This window comes from Gorilla gorilla, chromosome 17 (assembly GCF_029281585.2).
Source record: "Gorilla gorilla gorilla isolate KB3781 chromosome 17, NHGRI_mGorGor1-v2.1_pri, whole genome shotgun sequence".
NCBI lineage: Eukaryota > Metazoa > Chordata > Mammalia > Primates > Hominidae > Gorilla > Gorilla gorilla.
In genome coordinates, this window is record NC_073241.2 from 66,686,904 (window position 1) to 66,709,501 (window position 22,598).

At 51.1% G+C, this 22,598-nt stretch overlaps 1 protein-coding gene across 50 annotated transcripts in view; it reads right to left on the reverse strand.

The window, feature by feature from the left end:
- CELF4 (CUGBP Elav-like family member 4) overlaps nucleotides 1-22,598 on the reverse strand; it is a 321,758-nt gene that overhangs the window by 219,464 nt on the left and 79,696 nt on the right. For all 50 annotated transcript variants that reach the window (XM_063699169.1, XM_055368109.2, XM_063699183.1 and 47 more), the window contains exon 2: nucleotides 21,772-21,854. In XM_063699169.1, coding sequence (XP_063555239.1) covers nucleotides 21,772-21,854 — 83 coding nt within the window. The remainder of the gene's footprint in view (nucleotides 1-21,771; nucleotides 21,855-22,598) is intronic.

The window sequence follows — 22,598 nt, forward strand, 5'->3', positions numbered from 1 at the left end:
TCTAATCTGTCCCCACCCAACTGAGTGTGACATTTTACAGTCATATTCCTACCTCCTGGCAGGGCCATCCAGGGCTGCTAATGAGGCCTTCCTTGGTTTATGGTAATGGCGCCCTCCCGTCCCCTCTCCCTCATGAAGTGTACCACACCTGCCACCCGCAGACTCCCAGGCCCCTCCTCCTGACCCCGAACTCAGGCTGCCCTCCCTGAAAGGCCCCCAGCCTTGTGGCATATTTACAGAAATGCCACTCAGCAGAACACCCCAAATCAAATGAACGGTAACGGGAAAGCTGCTAGCTTCTAAATTAGTGGTGCATAATTAGTTTCATGCATAAACCTCTGGAAAGCACGGGGCTCGGGCTGGTGAGACAGACAATTAGTTTTTGCAAGGATGAAGAAGAAGAGCAGAAAAGGAGTGAAGGAAGGCAGGAAGGTTGGCTGGAGAGGGGTCTGGGCTGAGTGAGATGTAGATTGCATCTGTACAGCCAAGCTCCACACACTGCCTTTCTATCTGGGAGGCCTTTCTGATGCCTCCAGCTCAGGGCTCTTAAAGACTCCCATCGATGCCTAGCCTCTCCCCTCCCACTGTTCTGGCTGCAGAATGACTCAGGCAGCCCTTTCTAGGCCCCTGGCTGGGGCTGCATGGTGGGACACTTGGACCATATGTGAGCCCTCAGGGGAGACATCAGAGCTTTGTCCATTTCTGTCCCATGACTCAGGACTCTGCCTGAGGTGGGCTTGGGTGCCCTGGCTGGCCTGCTGTTTTGGGTGTGGAGGTGTGTTTCTCAGACAGGCTGGCTGAGAATCACAGCCTTTGAATCTCAGAGCCCCTGGCACTCTGTGGGTCACGGAGCAGCCCTGCCAGGGGAGGCATCTCACAGATGGGGAGTAGAGAAGCCCAAATTTTAGCCTGCCCTGGCTGGTTCACAGGGAGCAAGGGCCACAGTGCTATCTTCAGACTTCTAAACTCAGCCAGTTTTGCCCACCCACACTGGCAATGCTGCCCGAAGGGAGACAGAGGAAGAAAGTCCACGCTGATGTTCTCAGACGTTCTCCCGGGATAACTACTTCCTTGTGTGCAATCTCAGCAAATGGACAGGTCTGTGAGGAGTCTCCTTGGGTCTCCTGACTCCTCAGGATACTGCCATGTGCTGGATCACCATTATCCTGCTTCTGGGAAAGTCTCTTAACCTCCACAGGCCTTACTTAGTTTCCTCACCTATCAATTAAAGAGGGCAATTCCTGTCAACCTTCCTCCAGGCTCTGGGATGGCCAGTGTCTTCAGGTTGGGGAGATGCCTTAGGAAAGCTCTTTGCATGGAAGCCTGCAATCTTTATTGCTTATTATATATTATTTATTTAGTCTTAATTTACAATTGCTTGATTTCCAGAGGATCTTAGTGCCATGGGGACAGAAATGTGCTGCCCAGTTCTCAATAAAGAATGCTTTTCCTGCCATAAATAAACAGAATATCCAATCAACCACCCATCAGATTGCCTGGCCCTGGCACAAACAGAATGCCACTAATGAGACACAACACGCATTAGCTTAATGCTCTTCCAGGGGAAGAAAGCCGGCCCTGAGTGCCAGCTGGGTTATGGTGGAAGATGGGAATGGGCAGCCTCCATGTGGACACTGGGGGAGGGCTCTGTGTACCAGCACCTCAAGGGCCACTGGGCAACCCTCAGAGAGCTGAGGTTTGTCTCAGTGGGGTCACTGCTGCAGGTCCGCTTTGCTTGAAGACAGTGGGGGTTGACTGTGGGCCCACTGTGTGCCCAGAGCTGGGATGGCTCTGTGGGTACCATCAGAGGAGTCTGTGTAGGTTCAGGGAGATAAAATTCGTAATATAAAACAGAGTGCAATGTGGATTGGAGCACTGAGCAAAAATAATGTAGTTATGCAGTAAGTGTCATGGAAGGGAATTGGTATGCATGGGGTAGTCAAGAAAGGCTGCATGGAGGAGGAAGACATGAACTCCTCCTTCAAGGACAAGCAAGAATTGGGGCAGGGGATGCATTCAGATAAGAGCCACAACATGGGCACAGGAAGGAAAAGAGAGCTCAGTATGCTGGCAGCAGAATCATGGGAGCCCAGGAGCTGGGGTTAGGAATCTGGGCTTTGTTTGATAGCACCAGGGAGCCATGGAGGGTCCTGGAGTGCTGGCAGAGTCAAAGGCCACTGTGGACCACATTTAACCGGGTTCCTTCTTCAGCTCGCCTCTGCCATCCCCCTTTCTAGGCCAGCTGGGATGAGGCTCCACAAGGGGCCGGCTAAGTCGCGCCTGCTCTTTCTGTCTGCTCTTGATCACTGTCAGCTGCCTAAAGCCAAGCGCGAGACAGCAGCCCTCCCCAGCAGAGCTGAGCTCCCTGAAGATAAGATGAATGTCTGCAGGCCACAGAGCTGAGATGTTCTGAAGGAAGTGGAAGAGGAGGAAGAAGGAATAAACACCCATCGCATTAATAAGAGTTTGGGAGAAGTGAGGGGCTGAGGCCAGGAGTCTCCAGATGGTGTTTAGTGAAGTGACAGTTTGATGCCTAAGAGGAAAAATGGAACTGTGGTATACTGGGAGCTTCGATCTTCATGGGGTGGGGGTGGGGATGTGGGCGCATGAAACCTGGTGTGAGGTCTGTACTTATACAAGCCTGACCAGAGCCCATTCTAGGTCCCAGCAGAAAGGGCAGACAACTTCCAGAATGTCTGCTTAGGGACTCCCACAAAGTGGGTCTGGTCCCAAGGGTTCATGTACCCATGCAGCCACCCACAGCATTTCAATAGTCTCACAGCTACTGAGAACTTAGGAGGTCAGCCTTGTGCCAATGCTGGGTCCACATGAATAAGTAGGACCCAGTCCCTGCCCTCAAAGAGAGCACAGTCTAGGGTGGAGCAGTCATGTTAAACTCTGGTAAACTGAGGTAGGCATAGGAAATTCTAGGCATGCAGGAGAGGGCATCTTATCCAGCCTTATCCAGATTGGGGAAGGCTCCCTGGAGAAGGTGGCATGTGAGCTGAGTTTGGAATGCTGGCCAAGGACTGACCTGCTGGAAGGAGCTTGGGGCGGACATACGAGGATGCCAGGCAAAGGAAACTAGTGGAGCCACTCAGCGGGTGTGGAGCCACATGCTCACGGGTGGGGGAGTCAGAAGCCAGGGTCGTCCCGGATCCTGAGGTCAGAGTGGGAGGCGGTGGGGATTGGGGAGGAGCTAATGATCACAAGATGAGTGACTGAGTCAGTGAAGGGTATTCAGGAGTGTGAGTCTCAGACCCCCATCTGATCCCGTCACTTGTCACTATATGGGTCATTATGGGGTATCAGAAAGCTACTCTGGTTAAAACATTCTCCCTGCCCTGCCTAGTACACTGCCTGACATTCCACATCAGAGTGCCCTCCTTTTAGGTTAAATAGAGTACTTCTACCATCTGTCCTTGTTACAGGACAGGTAACTTGTTAGCAGACACTTTCTCTGCTCTCACCTGGGGAGAACAGAGGTCCCAGAGGGCAAGAGGCCATTTCTGGGATGCAGGCCATGTCTGGAACTCAGCCCTGACCATCCTGCACATGGGCTGGGGCAACTCCACAGCAGGGAGTTTTGGACACCGCCAGAAGAAGGGCGGTGGCTTTACTTGTTAGCAATGGGAGCCACGCACTTGGGAAAGTCGGGCAGAGTCAATGGCCACTGTGGACCAGGCTGAGGATGAGGTGGCACAGAGGCTGGTATTGGGTGGAGCCCACAGGGGAGCAGGCAGAGGAGGGCAGTGGAGAGAAAAAGGAGAGAGCAAGGGAAGGAGAGTCAAAGAGGAGTCCCAGGCTTCAGAATCCATTCTGTTTCCATTTGCCCCAAGTCACACAGCTGCCAGAGTTCAGACAGATGCTGTGATTAGCATTTTAATGCATTTCAGAGGACCTTGTCCAAACTGCTCTGGAAATCAGAAATCAAGAGTTTATCTTCAGCTGTCCCTAAAGAGCTACATTCTCTTTCAATTCCAAAGGAGTCTGAGAAAGTGTGCGTACCTGTGTGTTCGTGTGCCCACATGTGGACATGTGTAGGATGTCATGTGCCTCTCCCATGTGTGTTATATGTTCACATCACCTGTTATGTACACATACGTTTGTGTGCACCTATATGGCATGCACTCTGTTGTGTGTATGTGCGTGCATGTGTGTGTGTTTGAGTGATGAGTGTGCAGCTGCATCTGTATGTGCACAAGTACATCTTGCACGTGTGTGCATATTCTACATGGGCCTTTGCAAGTACAATTTTATCCAGGATCATTCACGTGGAAGAGGGAGAGCTCCATGCTAGTTGAAAACAGGTCAGTACTAAGTGACTCGGGCTGTCAGGGGGCCTGGGCCTTAGAAAATGGGAAATACATTTCAAATGCATCTTTGGTTGCTTGGCCTGATCCTGAAGCTGTGTTTCAGACAATGCAGCTCAACGGTATTTCAAGCAAAGTGCATTTCTGGAGTAATAATTCCACTCCCATTGAACAGTGCATCCCCCAACTCCACATCACTGTCTGTGCCATACGGGAGGAGCAGAGAATGACTCTGAGGAGCCCCATGCAGCTACAGGTAGATGCCCCTGCCTCACAGAGGCCTAGCCTCTGTGAGGGTTTCTGGAGCTCCAGAAGAAGGTTGGGGCAGCTACTAGTGGGTCAGGGCCGTGGCAGGGCAGGGGTTGGGAAGCCAGGAGGCTCTCAGGACATCTGTGTGGGGTGAGTCCCCTCTACCTGCCTCCCAAGATTCTCCTCCTGCCACCTCAATCTGGCCACACCTATATCTGCCAAGGCTGTTTTCTGGAAGATGGATGGCATCAGCCATTCAACTAGCTTCAGGAGGAAGGATTTCCTTCTCCTGTTGTATTAGTCCATTCTCACACTGCTATAAAGACATACCTGAGACTGGGTAATTTATCAAGAAAAGAGGTTTAATTGACTTACAGTTCTGCATGGCTGGGGAGGCCTCAGGAAACTTACAATCATGGTGGCAGGCAAGCAGAGGCAAAGGTACATCTTACATGGCAGCAGGCGAGAGAGAGAGAATGAGCAAAGGAGGAAGAGCCCCTTGTAAAACCATCAGATCTTGTGAGAACTCACTCACTATCACGAGAACAACCACATCCATGATCCAGTCATCTCCTACTAGGTCCCACTCTTGACACGTGGGGATTATGGGTATTATAATTTGAGATGAGATTTGGGTGGGGACACAGAGCCAAACCATATCACCTGTCCTGGCCACCTTCTCTGGACATACTTCTCTAAAAGTGTAGCACTCAGTTCCAGACTCAGATTTCCTGGGGCCATCTTCCCAGCCTAGGGAAAGTGGGATCATCACTTTCCTTCTTTAGAGGGAGGTACCTGTTAACTGCAAGACTGTGTCAACTTTTAGGGAGCAGGGCAACACCATTGGCTCCCTTGGAGTCTGGGGCCAACTAAAATCTAATCTTTAACCCTTGCCTGACTTGCTTACCCCTTCGTGTCATGATGGCAGGGGCATCTACTTGTAGCTGCATGGGGCTCCTCAGAGTCATTCTCTGCTCCTCCTGTATGGCACAGACAGTGATGTGGAGTTGGTGGATGCATCTGCTGGGAGGGGGCCGGGGAAGCAGCAGACAGTTCCATGTGAATTTGTTTAATGTAAATACATCCTGTATTTATCTTTGGCTGTTAATAAATTCATGCATTATTAGAAAATCCCTCATACCAGCAGACCCGCTGAGTTAGATCAGCTCGTTTTAAGAGATTTCCTGTTGGCAGGATTCAAAGCCCACACCTGCAGCCGGCCCAGGCACAAGGATTTAACTAAACGCCACAGATAATTAGATCAGTTAACCTTGCAAATTAAAACAAGCACATCGCATTAGCTCAGTTTATCCTAAAAGAAAATATTAAGTTCCCCCAGATAAATCGTTTAATAAGAATAGAAGAAGATGGCACATACTGTCTTCTCCGAACCTCTGGGCAGGAGTGAGGGAGGGCTCAAACAGTGGCCAGATAGCGGGTTTTCTTCCATTGATTTATCTATCAGTGATGGATCAGGTTCTTGCCCACTGACTTAACAGGAGTTAGAAGAGTTTGAGGAACATCCAGGCACAGTGCAGGCTGGAGCACGCAAACCAACAGCAAAGCTCCATGGGGTCTAAGAGTACTAAGGGGCATCAGTGGGAGGTAGCCCACCTCACCACTTCATAATGCAGGACAGCCCCCAGTGAATCCCTGGGGGATGGCCAGAGAATGAGGGTTCAAGCCCATCAGGAAAGGCTTTCTGCAAGAACTATGACCCTCTGTGCCTTGGCCACCACAAGTTCATTGCATCTGTTAGATACTGAATACTTAAGGAGTTTGCTGAAGTCTTTGTAGATTTCAACGCTACCGAGTCAGAATAGAGGGTAATTTGGACTTTAGGTGTAAAGTTGGCCTTTGAAAAATCTATCAAAAATTTTGATCGGCAAATAAGCAGTGTAGACAAAGTTCTATGTGCAGGAATATGTTGTCAACCTAAGACCAGTGTTTGCAAGTGGCTTACGAATCCTCTGTGTCACTTCATCACTGTGCTAGTTACACAGGCTTTGCATCCGTTCATTAAAGCAGTGTTGGACATTAACTTGGAAGCACTGTTGGGTTGTCTACTCAAAAGTAATAAAACTTCACTGAGCACACCCCATAACACGGATGCTAATGGAAATGGGTGTCCTCCTCAGGTCTTCTGAATTAGGGTAGGTTTACTTGGTCATCAATCATGTAGCCTTGTCAAGATAAAGGCCATGTTGCAAATGAAAACAGACCCAAATGTGGCATCCCAGCAGCGCTGTGTCCAACTGTCTAGGCAAGTGATGCTTATGTCCCTTCCCACTCCACTTTTCTGAGGTTCTCTGACCCTCAGGAGGGAAACATAATTGCAGAGTGGGGCCCTCCTCATGGATCAAACTCTTCTAGCCCAAGAGGAGGAATCAGTATTTTCTGACAATGCTGGACAAAGAATAGAGGAGCACACAGGGTTTCTGAAGCTGGAGGAGCAGCGAAATCACCCAGGGAGCATTTGCAACACATGGATCCCAGGCAGATCCTGACTCTTCATGACTCTGTGTGTGTGTGTGTGTGTGTGTGTGTGTGTGTGTGTGTGTGTGTGTGTGTGACAGAGAGAGAGAGAGAGAGAGGTGGAACCTCTTTCTTTACATTTATTATAAATCTGAACGTCAAAGAAATCCCTACGTGTGGTAGTGAGATGGGGTGGTTTGGAAACCTCTCCAGCACTGCGTAGCCTGCCCTGAATGGAGACTTTCTCATTCAGGTGCAACAAGTGTTCAAGTGGTCAGGGCAATGCCCTCACCAGCTTCAGGGAAGAGAGGGAGCCAAGTTTCCCTTCAGCCCTCCACCAGCAGGACTTGCCCCAAACCAAGTGAGTAGCTCCTGCCAGCCTGTGCCCATTGAGGCTGCTCCTGGAAAGGGGGACTGAGGCAGGCTCTCCACTGGCCTCAGCTCCTGTTCCTGATGTCACTTCCTCACCTCAGTCCTCTCATCAGGACTGGCACAGGCCTTCACCATCCAGACCATGCTATGTACCATGTGGAGGTGGACACTCTCCTACTCAGGAAGCTTCATGAGCTCCCAAGAACCCAAAGGGAAGGGAACAAGCTCCCCACTGGGATGTGTAAGGCCTTCCCAACTCACGCTAAGTCCCGTCCCCAAGCCCTTCCTGAACTCCAGCCAGCGCCCCCTGTCCTCTCCCTCCTCCTTGCCTTTGCCCCTGCTGTCACCTCACTGGAGTGACATCTGGAGCCCCCTCCATCCACCTAGATCCTGCCGATCTTGCCCAGGCAGTGTGACACTCAGTGAGCAGTCCTGCCTGGAAGCGCTCCCAAACCACTCCCAGCTCTAAATTGCAGTCTGGAGTCTCGATCCATTGTCCTCTAATTGCTTGGCATGTACATCTTCTCTCCTCCGCAGGAGGGAAGCCCCAGGGGCAGCAGGGTTCTTGCCCTCTACTCACTTCCACCTGCCAAGCAGCACCTAGCGCGGGGCTATGCTCCTGGTGGGTGCTCAGGAAACACTTACTGAATTGAATTACAAACCTTCTCCCAGGCTCTGAGCCGTTCCAGCTGCTGGATGCCAGCTGTCAGGGCTGCTGGGAGAGGCTGAATGCATATTCATTTCAGACCCTCTGTCTCTCGGCCTTGAAGGGCCTCCTGGACCATCTTAATCCATGAGGGTGTCCAGGGCATGACACTGCTCCTGCTCTCCCTGGTTAGGGTTTTCAATCTTCTGGGTTGTGCTCACCCAGATTCCAGGGGTGCTGCCATGTTTTGGAGTGAAGAATGGTGAACAGGGAGTGGAGAAGGAGGTATGATGTAGGCCTCATGTGGGGGATTGTGCAAACCATGAGGACAAAGTTAACAAACACCTCTTGTGGGGGCATGAAGGTGGTGATCTTGAGCCCTCCTCTTCCAGCACAGGCAGGCCTTGGCAGGGCCAGCTCCAGCGTCCTTATGGACCTGCCTGCCACTCTCACAATGGTTTCCATTCAGCATGGTAGGGTTTGTTGGCCCCTCCCTGCGGCCAGCCCTGCACTAGGCTATAAAGCTGGGAGGTTTGCTGCTACGCATCCTGCGTTGGCTGCCCTCCAGACCTGGGCAGCCAGGGGCCAGGGATGGATCAGAAGGGGACAGGTAGGAAGATTCACTCCTTTCTTGGAGACAGAATCACTGAAGCAAGAGTGGCAGCTGTAGAGAGACTGTCATTGTGCACATTTCCTGTGTGCAAGAGCAGCGGGGTGTTTGGAGCTTTGCATGCTTCATGCTATCCATAAACTGCTCCTGGATAAAAGAACTATTGGCACCCCAGGGCTGAGATGAGAAAACTGAGGCACAGAGAAGTTAAGAGATTAGCCCAAGGTCACACAGCTCAGAGTGGTGGAGCTGGGATTGGAGGCTAGGTTGTTAAATTTAAGGCATGAGCCTGCCCAGCAGCATGGAGGGTTTTGCCTCTAAGTCCTGAAGGTCTTCAGAGAAGGGAGAAATTGGGAGGCCTGAAGCAGAAATGAGGATTACTCCAGGCTAGAGGCTAGGGAATTTGGGACCTAGCCAAACTGGCTGGGGCTGAGGACTGGGACTGGTTCTATGCGGGTATTTATGATGGTTAAGCTAGTAAAACTTAGATAAAATCATGGGATCTTAACTCGCCCCCCAGAACTGATTTGGTCCAGTGTTGGAATTACCTGCATCAACCCCCAAACCCTGCGACTCAGACTGCTTGAACATGTCTGGGACCAGAGACTCACTACCTTGTGGGACAGCCCAGGCCACTGGCAGAGGCTATGAGGGAGGGCCTCAGGAGTAGAGGGCAGCACAGGCCAGCCCATGCTGTCCCTGGTCCCCTCCTTCCTGGCTCTCAGCCATGCTGAAGTTTACCAGGAAGGTCAATCCGAGCAGGCTTTGCACAGAGCACCCCTACCTCACCCCACACTCCTTTACAAAAGAGGTCCTGCTTCAGTCTCTGAAAATAAAGTTGGTGCCATTGCTGCTGGCCCTGAAAGCCGGCCGACCCACTTTCAGAGGGTGTGAGACCACTGGTGCAACTGTCAAAAAAGTGGGAGTGAGGAATTGCCTGTGGAATGCCTGTGATGTGGCACAGCTGTCTGCTGGTGTGGCAGCCTTTGATTCTTCAATATTTAAGCCACACACAAAGGCACAGAAGGGCACAAACTCGAGAAAGACACAGAGGACGCAAATATGCTACCTAAGGGTAGCTGAAATTTTATTCCCTTCCCCCTTATGAATCTCACAGAATTGGAAACCATGTCAGTAGCTGGAATAAACATGCAGAGTTAGCAGTGCTGCATGAAGAAGCTCCTCTGGTCCACACCCTAAGACTGCTTTCTTGACTCAGCATCCTCATGGAAGCATCAGGGTGTGATCTAAGCTGAAGGCAAATGCGGCACGTGTGTGGGGGGTGGCTGCTGCTCCAGCCAGCTTGCTCTTCTGTAACCCCTGACCATCTCCACCAGGCTGTGTGAGGGTAGACTCTTCCAGGTCCCACCAATATTATCCGGCCCTTCTCCTTCACTGAAGAAGCACAGATTTGTTCATGGAAGACATGTGCATAGTCTTTGGCAAGATATCCTCTTTCCCAGACTTCCTTGCAGCTAGGGTGGCCCTGTGACATAGCTCTGGCCAATGAGACATACTTAGATGTCTCCTGGAGAGGGGACCTCTTAGAAACCTTTTGCATTCCCGATAGAAGGGACAGAGGCAGCTGGACCTGCTCTGCTTGATGACAGATGCAATGCCCTCCGACAGCAGTGAGAAGGACTCTGTTATGTTGTTGCTGTTGCATGGTTATGTTGCTGAAGCAACACGAGGCCCCAGACTCTGTGATGTGCAAAAAACCCAAAGTGTTATTTGTTGAGGCCACTGCAGCCAAATGAATTTCTAAGTGGAAGGGTGGCCACTTAGAAATTACAATTCAGAGAGGTTAAATGGCTTCCCAAGGGCACACAGTAAGGCTCCAGGCAGAGCTGGGGATGGAATCAGACTCTGCCTTCCATTCAGAACAGGACTTCTCCAATGCAGAGGTAGGCCAGGTGTGTGGTGACACCTCGAGGGCCACTGCCCTGCCCCACAGGGCCCCCTGGGTGTCTAGCAATCATGCCAGAGTCTCCTGCCAGAAGAACCTGGTGTGTGGCCTTGGGGTGATGGGGATGGTTCCTGCCCTCATGCAGCTCTGGCTTTCCACAGGGTTAGTGCCCTAGGATGAGGAGGAAGGAGCATGGGCTCTGGCACCAGATCTCTCCATGGTTCTCTGGTCTGAGCAAGCCCCTTTGCCTCAGTTTCCTCTTCCATACAATAGCACTAATAAGGCCTGGTTAAGACCTGGGTGATGCTGTCTTAAATAAATGAGATAATATTTGTGAAGCGTCTGGCTGTAGCGAGTACACAGTGATTGGTAGCTGTCATCGGGGTTAGAGAGACAAGATTCTTTGATCTGCTCTCTTATTTGGGATGATGCCACAAGGCTCAATCTGCAGTAGATGTAGGTGGTGTCCTGCCCATGACCCCTTCTCTTCCCCACCTCAGTGACAGTGGGTTGACTTCCAGCTGCCAGCACCAACACTTCCAGCTCGAGGGCTTCCTTTGACTGTGGAGCCCACTTTGCCCACCCATGCAGCAAGCCAGAAAAGCTAGAGAGCGGAAGACCCCTGGGCACAACCTCGGCCACAGCCTGGTGGAAATTGGTGCATGAATACCCCAGTTCTCTGGCCCCTTGGGTGGGATGACTCCAAGGAGTATGATTGACATTGGCTCTAGAGTCCCAGTGGGGTTCAGCAACACCCGCAGTGGAAGCTGGTCTGCCTGATAAGACACCCCTTATTGATTTCATCTCTTCCTTGTCTCCACTATTGACCCAAGTTCCTGGGGTCAACCCCACAAAGAAGCTATTTGCACTCAAATGCTTGTCTAGAGTCTGCTTCTGGGGGCGCTCCAACTAAGACAATATCCTTTAAAGCCTAACATTAGGCCAGTGGTGGATGAACTTCTTGTGCCCACGAATCTCCTAGGGATCTTGTTAAAGGGTGGTGGCTGCTGTCTGAGTGACGTGGCTCAGATGATCTAGAGTAAGCTCAAGACTCTGAATTTCTAACAGACCCCAGTGATGCTGATCTGATGTCCACACTTTAGCCAGGGCTTAGACTTCCGGTGCTGTTGACCTGCAGAGGCTCAGGCAAGGGCGAGATCAGTGTTGGTTAGAGCAACCTAAAGGAGCATCACAGAGGAAGGGAGCTTGGGGCTAGGTCCTGATGCCCTGGGAGGATTCTGGTGGGTAGGCTGGGAGGAGGCAGGTCCTTTCTAGGGAGCGGGGAAGCTGGAGACTTGCTGGGGCCTGAAGCCATGCCCAGCACCTGCAGGATTTCAGAGCAACTGATCTGCATGGAGTTGATTGGAGCCTACAGGCTGTAAGGGGCTAGAGGCTCTGAAGCACAGCAGTGTGAGAAAAGCCTCCTCCATCTCCAGACACATTTTCCCTGTTCTCATTCCCAATTCCAGGAGGAAAATTCACACTGACCTGGCTCCCCAAGCCTTCCTCCTCTTACTCATTTCTCGAGTTCCTCTCCCTTTACATACACAACAAACTTCTGTCCTCCCCACTCCATGGAGTCCTTTCGGGTCATCCCAGCTCTTTTCTGAAATATAATGGGACATATAGTCCAAACTGCATACTTGAGCCATTCTATATTTTTATTATCCTCTTAATTATTTCATCTGTGAATTAGGAGTCACAGGACTTTATTGTGGCAAAGGACTCCGAAGGTCATCCCCACTCACATCATTGTTTTGTCATTAATAATACAACTTGGATGATTTCTAGCAATCCACAGCATATAAAGGGCTCACACATGTGATTTTCATGATAGAAATTAGGGAACTCAGACCTGGAAAGGTTGGGTGGATGCCCCAAGTTGGTTGGTGTCCTCTGCACAGGCTGACAGTGTTCTGAAGGGTGGAGCGGAGTGTTCAGCATCATTTTGCCTCTTCTGTGCTGGGCACAGGGTTGGGCACACTAGCCTCACCATTAAACACACTGTGCTCCTTCAGCCACCAGAAGGGGATGCCACCCACATGGCACCCCCTGGTGGGCTCACGGGAACATACCACAAATGCCTTTGATTAAAAAAAAGGGTGCTTGAACCACAGTAAACTTCGGCGCCCTAGAGAGACCTTATCTCCCCTGCACTCCAGCCCTTTCCTCTTTACAACAGCTGTTTTCATGAGGAATTAAAGAATAAAGAACAATGCCATTTTCTTCTCTTATCACCCAGGCTTGCCCATTTTTGATGGCACGTGGCAGCCCACACTTCCGGATCCCTGCAGGTCAACAACAAAGACTTGTGTCCTTCTGCTCGCCCACACACATGCGCCCAGCAGAAACCCTCCAATCCTAAAACACATCCATCCCGGAGCAGGAGCTCACACAGACATTCTGTTTCTCAGCCTCGTTTTCTGGCGAAAGGTCAGCAAACCCTTTGCAGCCTCACACGGATTCATGCAGGCACAGACCTTGTGGCAGCCTCACATTCTCGCTCTGGTGGACACACACCTCGCTCCACACACGCCTACATTCACACCTGCGCCGGCGGCGAATGCCTGGGCCAAAGCACCTTCCACACAGCACTTCCTTTCTACATCCATGACCAGAGAGCGAGGCTTTCTCCTCTTTCCAAATGTACCCCCGCAGGGTGAGCTAGGCTGAAGACTTTCTGGAGGGGCATAGAGGTGATATAGCTGGAATAGGAGATGCCAGAATGATCTGTTGGTGCCTCTGGAAATGCCAAGGCCAGCAAGGTCGCTCAGCAGAAGGGGAGCTGCCTCCCTCCCACCCATCCTTGCTCTGGGCCAGTTCCAGGCACAGGCGCAGAAACAGGAAAGCAGGTACAGGCTGGGAATCCAAGATGGGAACTCTGGAGTTAATGGAGCAGCCTGGGCCCCAAGGGCAGTGCTGGGTGTTTGAATGGGGACGGATTGGAAAGCTCCCCGAGCGGGGTAGAGAATTTGTTCAGATGAAGTGATGTTGGATTTGGGCCTCCAAGGATGAATGGAAACTCTCCAGGCAGAGGGAATGACATGGAAAAAGAGGAGCTTGCAGGAAGGCTACGTGCATCTGGAGGGTTTGTGGCCAGGATGGTGTCTGCCCTGGCTGAATCTTGTGGGTGACAGAAGCCTGGGTGGTTTGCAGGTGGTGGGACCTTTATTTTACAATGACACCCTTGGCCAGCCTCTGAAGAATGCATCAGAGGGGTGAGAGCCTGGAAGCAGAAGGCCACTGTGGTGGTGTGGGCTCCTGCAGGGCATGTTGGCTTATCCTGCCATCTCTCTCATCTGAACTCCTGGGCACTTCCCATCACTACCATTTTTGGGGCCCCTAAAGATATTTTCTGGATCATGAGCTGTCTTCACACTTGCCTCCCAAACCAGATTATAAACTCCTTCTGCAACAGGCCGTGTCTTACTTATTTTTGTCCGATGCCAGACACCCTCCCTCCCACAACCAAACTTCGCAGGGGGCAGGCTATCTGTAAACGCTGCTGCCGCTGATTTGGGTGATGGCAACCGTGATCCAAGCCACACTGGGGCAGTGCGAAAATTGCAAAATGCCTGTCTGGTGTCCTTAGAATGAGACCTGAGCAGAGGGCAGGGGTGGGGGTACCATCAGGAATCCAGCCCCAGCCCTGGGGGACAGGCAGTCTGGCTGCTCTGTGTCAGGGAGAGACATATCTGACCCACGCTTTATTATGCTTGTCACCAATGGCGTCGGGTAGTGGAGAGCAGGAGACACTGTCGTCCTCGCTCTCCCCCTCTCCTCTCCTCTCCCTGTTGTCTTAAGTAATGTGAGTAATGCTGAGCTCATTATTCTTAGAAATATAAAGAATGTCAGAGCTGGAAGGGTCTTGAGAGGCGATCTGGCCCACCGCCTCCTTCACAGTCTAGATGGTGTGTCCAGGGAGGGTCCAGGCTCATTGCTCTGCCCAGGCCACGTGGCTTGTTGGTGGCAGGCTGGACCTGGCCCAGGTTCCCTCTGTTTATTATCTCATGTGCCCTCTTGTTTGTTTATTTCCTTCAAGTCATGTATGATGACTGCAGGCACAGAGGTTCTCTGGTTCTTTCAGATAAACTTGTTAGGGAGCCTTTCTGGGCACAGCCCATGGCAGGCCTGGACTATGTCGTGGGAGCCACTGAGAAGATGAGGCCCCTATGAGAGTCAAGAGTCACTTGCTTGAAAAATGGGGAACCCTCAGGACAGTGGTTGGGGCAGGGAAGGAGAAAGTGGGCAGTCTAGGAGGGAAGACTGTGGGCACAGCCCCAGGGAGAAGGAGGACTTTGAGATGTCTCTGTGGGGAGAAGATTGAAAAGATTTTGCATGAACACAGTGGGACAGGGGGCTGGGCTAAGGGCTAACGTGGAAGAGCAGAGGCAAGTTTCGAAGGCATCACAGATGTAGCCCCTATGCCCATCTGTCCCTCAGTACCTGGATTTAAAGTGTTTTGGGCTTCTCTCTTGGAACCTTGGTGTTCCCTTCTGTATAATGAGCCCAGGCTGGTGTTCTGTGGTGAAGGTCCTGTTTGGCTGGAAAGCCTGGCTAGGGCACATGCCTGCCAAGCAGGTTTGCTGTTGGGATGGGGGCTCTTCTTAAGGTATGGGCTGGAGAAATGCCCCACATGAGTGGGTCTCAAGGCCTGGGTTCTGGTCCCAGCTCTGTTATAGCAAAGTCTCCATTCACCTAACCCAGGAGAGAGTTGAGCTGGAGTCGGTGCTGAAACTGCTAAGCCCTTGGGTCAAGTCTGCCCTGCAGACGTGGGTGCATGTGAATGGCAGGCGACAAATGATCCTTAATGCCCGGAGGTGGGCTCCGCCCTCTGCTCCTGCCCGTACTCCCCCCCACCCGGTGCTCACACCATTGGAGCTTTTGCCTCTTCATAAGTCATCCCTCTTGTAACACTCTAAGGACCTTTGGGCTTGTTCCCTGAATGAATGAGAACCAGCAAGTAAGGGAGGAATGCTCTGCCCCAGGGCCTCACTGTCCCACCTTCTACCCACCCTAGGCCCGGGATGGGTTTTCTTTACCTTGGCATTGTTGACACTTGGGGCCAGATCATGTTTTGTTGTGGGACTGTCCTGTACATTGTAGGATATTTAGCAGCAGCCCTGGCCTCTACCCATTAGATGCCAGTAGCATCTCCAGACAATGTCAAATGTCCCCTGCAGGGCAAAATTGAGAGCCACTACCCTAAAAGGACAGATGAGTACTTCTTTTCAGGGAGTATGAGAAAGAAGAAAGATATATCATCCATTCTCCCAAAGAGAAAGAAAAAAGCATGAATCCAGGTGAGATACAGAGGAAAGGCTGGGCGACCCCCATGACTCAGACACTATTGTAGGCCTTTATCCTCCCTACTGTGGAAGAGCCACGGGGCAGCCCCTTTCTCAGTGTTATGAGTTGAATTGTGTTCCCCTCACAAGATGCTGAAGTCCTAACCCCAGGACCTATGAAGGTGACCTTCTTTGAAATAGGGTCTTTGCAGATGATCAAGTTAAGACGAGGTCATTAGGGCAGGCCCTAATGCGATATGACTGCTGTCTTCATAAAAAGGAGAAGTCTGGACACAGACAATGTACATTGGAAAGATGATGCAAAGACAAAGAGGGAATGCCGTCTACAACTGAGGAATGCCTGAGGCTCCCAGAAGCGAGGAGAGAGGCCTGGAACTGATTCTCCCTCACAGCCCTCAGAAAGAACCAACCCTGCCAACACCTTGATTTGGGACTGCCAGCCTCCAGAACTGTGAGACAATACATTTCCGTTGTTTAAGCCACCCAATTTGTGGTGCTTTGTTGCAGCAGTCCCATGCTAATATACTCAGCAAGAGGAAGAACAGGACCGGGGAACTGGAAGAGTGTGTGGATCTGGCTGAGATGATCTCTGCAGAGAAACAGAAGGTGGCAGGGGCTGGGAGGGAAGATGCAGGTGCTGATGGGACCCAGACTCACTGTTCAGAAACAAAAACCAACACTGTGCCTACAGGACAAACAAGTGGAAATACATCCCATTTCTAAAATGAAAAGCTTTGATTGCACCGATCACTAGAAATTGTAAAACTACCCCGAAGAATTAACAGCCTCCATACATGCTAACAACATCCGTCATAAATTCGTCTTTAGTTTCTGTTATCATATCACTGTCTCTGGGGACCCCTGTCTTGTCATCATTTGCCCTTTATAATTTATTCATCTTGTTCTTGCCTTCATCCTTTCTACTTATCATTCATCTTTACAGTTGTACATAAAATTAGATGGATCCCTCAATGGCAGGACTGTCAGGGAGGGAGATGGGCCTTGCCAGGGAAGCCCCCGTATGGTGATGGGGGCCCCACCAGAGCCTCCTATGGATGTCAGGCTTGAGGTGGGGTGGGCCAAAGTCGAAAGAGTGAGGGAGGAGAGGGAAAGGAGAGACAAGTCTGAAGGATAAAAGAAGAAAGTGTTGGTGAGAGAGATAGAGAAAAATGGGCAGAGGGAGAGAAGACAGGAGAAAATGGGGGCACAAAGAGAAGAAAGAAAAAGAAAAAGAAAGAAAGGAGGAGGAAATGGGATTAAGAAAGAGACAAGTGAGAAGAAGGGATAGAAAGGAGAGACAGTCTGAGATAGCGGTGCTAGAAATCCAGTTGAGCTCTCTGAAAAGAATTTTCCCACTTTAACATCTTTCCTGGTAAACTCAAAGAAGGTCACATTGAATTTCCATGGAAGTGACCCATCCTGAGTCGCGGTGACCTGAGTCAGGAGGTGCGATGGCGGGACTCTGCATGTCTGCCAGGCTGACGCGAGGGGAGGGGAAGGGGGAGACAGCAGGGAGGAGTGCGTTAGTTTGCTTTGTATTCTAGGATTGTTGGAATGAGGACACAAAAGCCAATCTTTAACTAGTGAGTTGGAACTTTAATGTTTACCAAGGAGATACAGCTCCCACTTCCCCCACCCCCATCCCTGACCAGCTCTAATTCCCACTGCTTCCTTGCCTCCTACTGGCTGGACCCAGCTCTTCCCCTGCCAGCCCTGGTGAGAAGCCCTTTCTGCTACCAAATGAGCAAAAGCGCTGGCCACAGCTTGTCATAGCACCTGGTTTTCTCTCATCTGAGCATCTCCCTTGAGACCCTGTATTCCCAACCTTGGAAACAGAAGGGCTCTTCCTGGAAGACAATTCCCCACAAAGTCCCAATGGCTGGAGGAGCTGCGACAAAGCTTCAGGGGTAGATTTTAAGGAACAGACTTCTTTCAAGAGGCTTCCTGTGCACACTCAGGCCCCAGGTGGTTCTCAGAGTGGGCCTCTCCTGCCCTGTGTGAGTCACCTGGCTCCTGGCCTGTTGTGTGTGCCTCGACTCTGGGCCGTTTCTCGGACCAGTGCTCCCATCTGACTCATTTTACTCCCACCCTACCCATATCCTGAATGAAAACTTTGAGTCACTCCTGCACTCCATGGTCATCCTGGTTCTCTCTAAATTCCTAAAGCAACCGGTGGCACTGGCAGAGGCAGGTATCCTGAGCTTTGGTAGCAGACTCAGTGCTGGTCCTGGCTCGGCCACTTATCAATTTTGTGACCTTGGGCAAACCTCGATCTCCTCCTCTGTGAGGGATAATCATGACATCTTCTTCATAGCGTAGTTTTGAAGATAAAATGAGGCAACGTAGGTAAAGTGCTTGGCATCATGCCTGTCATATAGTAACCACTTAAAAATATTGTGATTATTGAACAATTGTCCACACTACCCATTTTATACTAACATGTGCTGTCTTGTATTGTTGACTATGTAGATATTTGTGTGTGTGTGTGTGGCTTCCATCCCCAACTTGGTGGTCAGCTCCAAGCGGGGAGGTGGATGTGTTTTTCTTATCTCTGTATTTTACAGAACGTCTGGTACACAGGAAATACTTGTTGATGGATTGAGAAACTGCCCCACGTTGACTGTCCCCTGTGAATAGTGAAACAAATTTTGTGAATAGAGGAGCACGGGCAGGAAAAGAACAGGAAGTCAAGAAAGAGTGAGATCAAGAGTATGAGGGTGAGAGAGGCAGAGAGATTAGAAAAAGGGAGTCACTCTGCCTGGATTCTGGCAGAAGGCAGTGCTCAAAAAGACCCAGATGAAGCTTCATAGTTTAATAATCTAATTCTACTAAAACATGCCAAACTCAAAAATAATAATCCATTTGTGCCACTGGTCCAGGGATGACTCCATCAGCCATCAGAGGGCCCTGCTCAGGCTGGTTCCCAGGGATACTGGGAATCACGTATCACTGATTTGTAAGAACAGCCACTGTGGTCTGGTTTCTGAGCTTCCACTGATCCCAAGAGAAATGTCAGCTTCCCTTTTCAGGCCCCCAATGAAGACATGTGCTAGGGGTGCCTCTAGTTCTGTCTCTGTCATTTTGTTATTGTTGCTCATAGTGATGGTGGTGGTGTGTGTGTATGACAGCAATGGGATTATTTTTCTTGCTGGCAACAGGATGCGAGCTCCGTAACTCACTAGAAACAGCATAGACTGCCTGTACTATCTTTTCTCCTCTTTCTCTCCTCAGCGAGAAAGTGGAGGGCTGATTTTAATGGATTGATTTTAATGGATTTTGAAGTCTGGAAAAGTGCCTAAATTGCTGAGGTTACCAGTTTTCCAGGTTCTTTTTTTTCAATTTCATTGTCTTTAGTCAGACATAGAGTGTGCTTGCTGGGGCACCTAGTGTGGTCACCCCAGACAAGAAGAAGTCCCCCTCTGTCTCTCACCGAAACAGGCAGCCATGAACACAGCCACAGCTGGCAAGATCGCCTATTATTTGGTTGGGTGAGAGCATTTGGCTTGGTCCCGTCCCTGCATTTGCTAGTGGCACACTTTCTCTGATCTCAAAGGAGAGAACCAACCAACAGCAATAACACCAGGTCTGCTTTCTGGAATCAAAACAACTCCACTATAAAGAATAATTTTACTTGGTCATTTTGTGTTTCATTTGTCTGCATGCAGGTTTGTGTGGAGACAATGTGCCCTCAGAACTTCGAGCTGCAATCCGGTCTTTTATTCCTGCCCCTCCCTCTGGTGGGCCATGCCTGCCCCGAGAATTGTTTGATGAGGTTTTTGAGGCCATGAGTTTCCCTGTGAAGTCTTTGAAGAAGGGATGGTGTTCGAGAGGACTCTAGGCTATGTTTCAGCTCTGCTGTTGGCCTCTATCTATCTTCCCCGCTCCCCGTCCCAACATACACTCACGTTTCTTTTTGCCCTTTCCCTCAAACTTACTCAACTTGTCTTTGTGATTTCAGAAAAATGCCACTGGATCTCCCAGTATGAAGGATTAGCACAGATTATGGGGAACAGTGTTAATTATCGGTGGAAAGGGGGCTGGCGCGTCGCTCCAATGTGCTCCTGATTTCCCCTGGGCCTTTCTGCCTGGTAATAAGCCTTCTTTAATCTGGCAGGCCCCTTGGTGAAATCAGCACCACGGACAGTGATATTGATTGCTTCTGAGAAACCATCACAGCTGCTCAACCAAATTACCTTTGATATGTGACCTTTAATGTAATTACTGCAACATCAAAGTATTTCTATAAATTATTAAAGAACTAATACACTCCATCATTTAGCTATTCTATTATATGTAAAATAAACAACCACAAGTTAATGTTAGATCCTCAACAATCCACACTTGCTACTGAAATACTCCCAGTTCCCAGCCTCTCCCCTATCAAAATCCTAAACCTTCCCCTCTCACCTTCTCTCTTTCTGTTTCCCCTTCTGATTCCGGCTTTTAGCCACCATGAAACTCCCTAGCAATCTCTCTCAAGCTGATGAAGGGCCTCCCATAACAATGTGGTATTTTCTATTCCATTTGGGTGGCTCTAAAATATCTGTCACAGTCTCCCCCAAAACAAAGTACCATAAACACTTTATTAATCAGCACAAACCTTTCTCAGAAGCCTCTGATTATCCTGCAATATGGCTTTATGCTTCACACATAACATGGGGCGATGTGAGGCATATTTCTGCCATCTTACAGAGGGCACCCAGAAAGTAATTACTATAATGTATGTGCATGTAGCCGCGCAACTGAAAAAACAACTGGGGAATGGCCACCCTGCCAGAGCTGGGCTTCACACAAAATCTGTGCGGTGCTCGATTTCCATATATTTGCATCTGTGGGTATGTTATTAAGATGACTCAGCCCCGTGCTTTGCAATCACAAATACCAAAATACAATACAAAGGCTGTCTTAATGGAAGGAAGGCCCTGTGTAATTCAGCTCTCCCCACCCCTAAAGGAGTAAAGAAAGATCTTCGATGCAAAGGAAGGCTGCCCCCGCCCGGGGTTGCATTTTCTCTCCGTCTACCTGGTTAACCTTTCCCGCTGTGGGGTAGGAATGGAAACGTGTGTTTACATACGGTTGGCTTGGTAAGAATGTAAACATGCATGTGTAAGCATGGGTGTGCATACTTATAGAACACATGTGCTTCCCTGCAGTGTCCATTGTATAAGCGTCAACACTATATTTAGAAAATCTTTAAATTATGCCCACAAACACACATCTTTCCATTTATCTTTAGATACTCAGCAGCCGTATATCTCTCCCCACCACCACCGCCCCATCTCTCTGAACCCACAGGAGAGACCGCGCAGACCCTTGACCCAAAGAATACTTCTTATTTTATGGTGATGAACTAGCCTCGATAATAGCCATGGCTGATATCACACCCAGTTAGGGGGGCCATAAATAATTCTCTTCTCCCCCGCACAGAAGCTATAAACCAGGGCCGAGGCGCGATAGTTTATCAAAGACGAGGGCTGGCTCCTTAAATAAACCGCGGTGATCTCACTCGCGGCGCCCCCTCCCACGCCGGCCCCTTCCTCCCCCACTAGAGCGGCCCGCGTCGACTCGATGGGCGGACTCGATCGCGCACGCGACCCGCGGGCCCCGGCGGAGGCAGCTCCCGCTCCGGGGACCCGGGACGCGCCGCTCCCCCGCCCCAGGCTGCCCGCGCAGGAACTTCACGGCCACGGCCAAGTGGGGCCCCCGTCCCGGATCCCGTTGGGCCCGGACGGCCGAGAGCCCGGGGATTTGGGGGGCGCGCGGGCTCCCGAGCTCAGGCGGGCGGCGGGCGCCCTGCCGCCCCCTCCCCGCGCGCCGCGCCGCCGCCCGGCCTCCCAAAGTCGCCCCCTGTCGGCGCGTCGGCCGCTTGCGCCACGGCGGGCGCCACTTACCCCGGGCAGAGTCTTCTGCTCGTGCAGCGCGCTCTGGGCCTTCAGCGCTGACTCACGCTCGCAGTAGGTGAGGAAGGCGCAGCCTGGGGAGGAAAGCAAGCGCCAAGAAGGGTCAGTGGGGCGCCCCCGGGCCCGCCGACGCGCCCTGCCGCCCGCCCTCCAGGCTCCCGCCCCTCCCTGCCGCTCGGTCCCTGTCCCCACCTCTCTTTCTCTCCCGTGCACTCTTCTCGGAGCTTCTCTGCCTCTCAGTGTTCCCGGCTGTCTGCCTCTCGTACCTCCCTTTGCTTTTCTATTTTGCTCCCTCCGCGGAGTCTCCCCACCCTGCATCTTCCCCCCACCACACCCCCCTCTCCTTACGGTTCTCTCCTTACCCCGTACCCTGGTGCCTCAGACCTCTCTGCCCTGTTTCAGCGCCAGCCCCTACGCTTCCTAGAAGGGGCAGCTTCCACCCCTCACCCCCAGCACCTCTAGCCACACTTGACCATGGGCTGTCTTTCTGGCCGGTAGGAGTGCTGGGCGCTGCTCCCTCAGGGATGGTGGAGGGCTCCTCTAAGCCTTCCAAATAAAGGCTCAGTCTGTAAGGAGGACCCCAAGCCAGGCCCTCCTAATAAAATAAACGTACCCTGTGTCCCCTGTCCCAACCCCTGTTGTTTGATTTGCAGTGACAGATGGTCTTCACACCCCTCCAAGTCAGAGGGCTTCTAGGGCATATCCAGGCCACCGACTTACAGCACTAGACCACCCTTGCTCTGCCTTTAATTCCCTAGGTGACCTTAACAAATCACATCCTCTTTCTGGCCTCAGTCTCCCCACCTGCGAACTGAGAA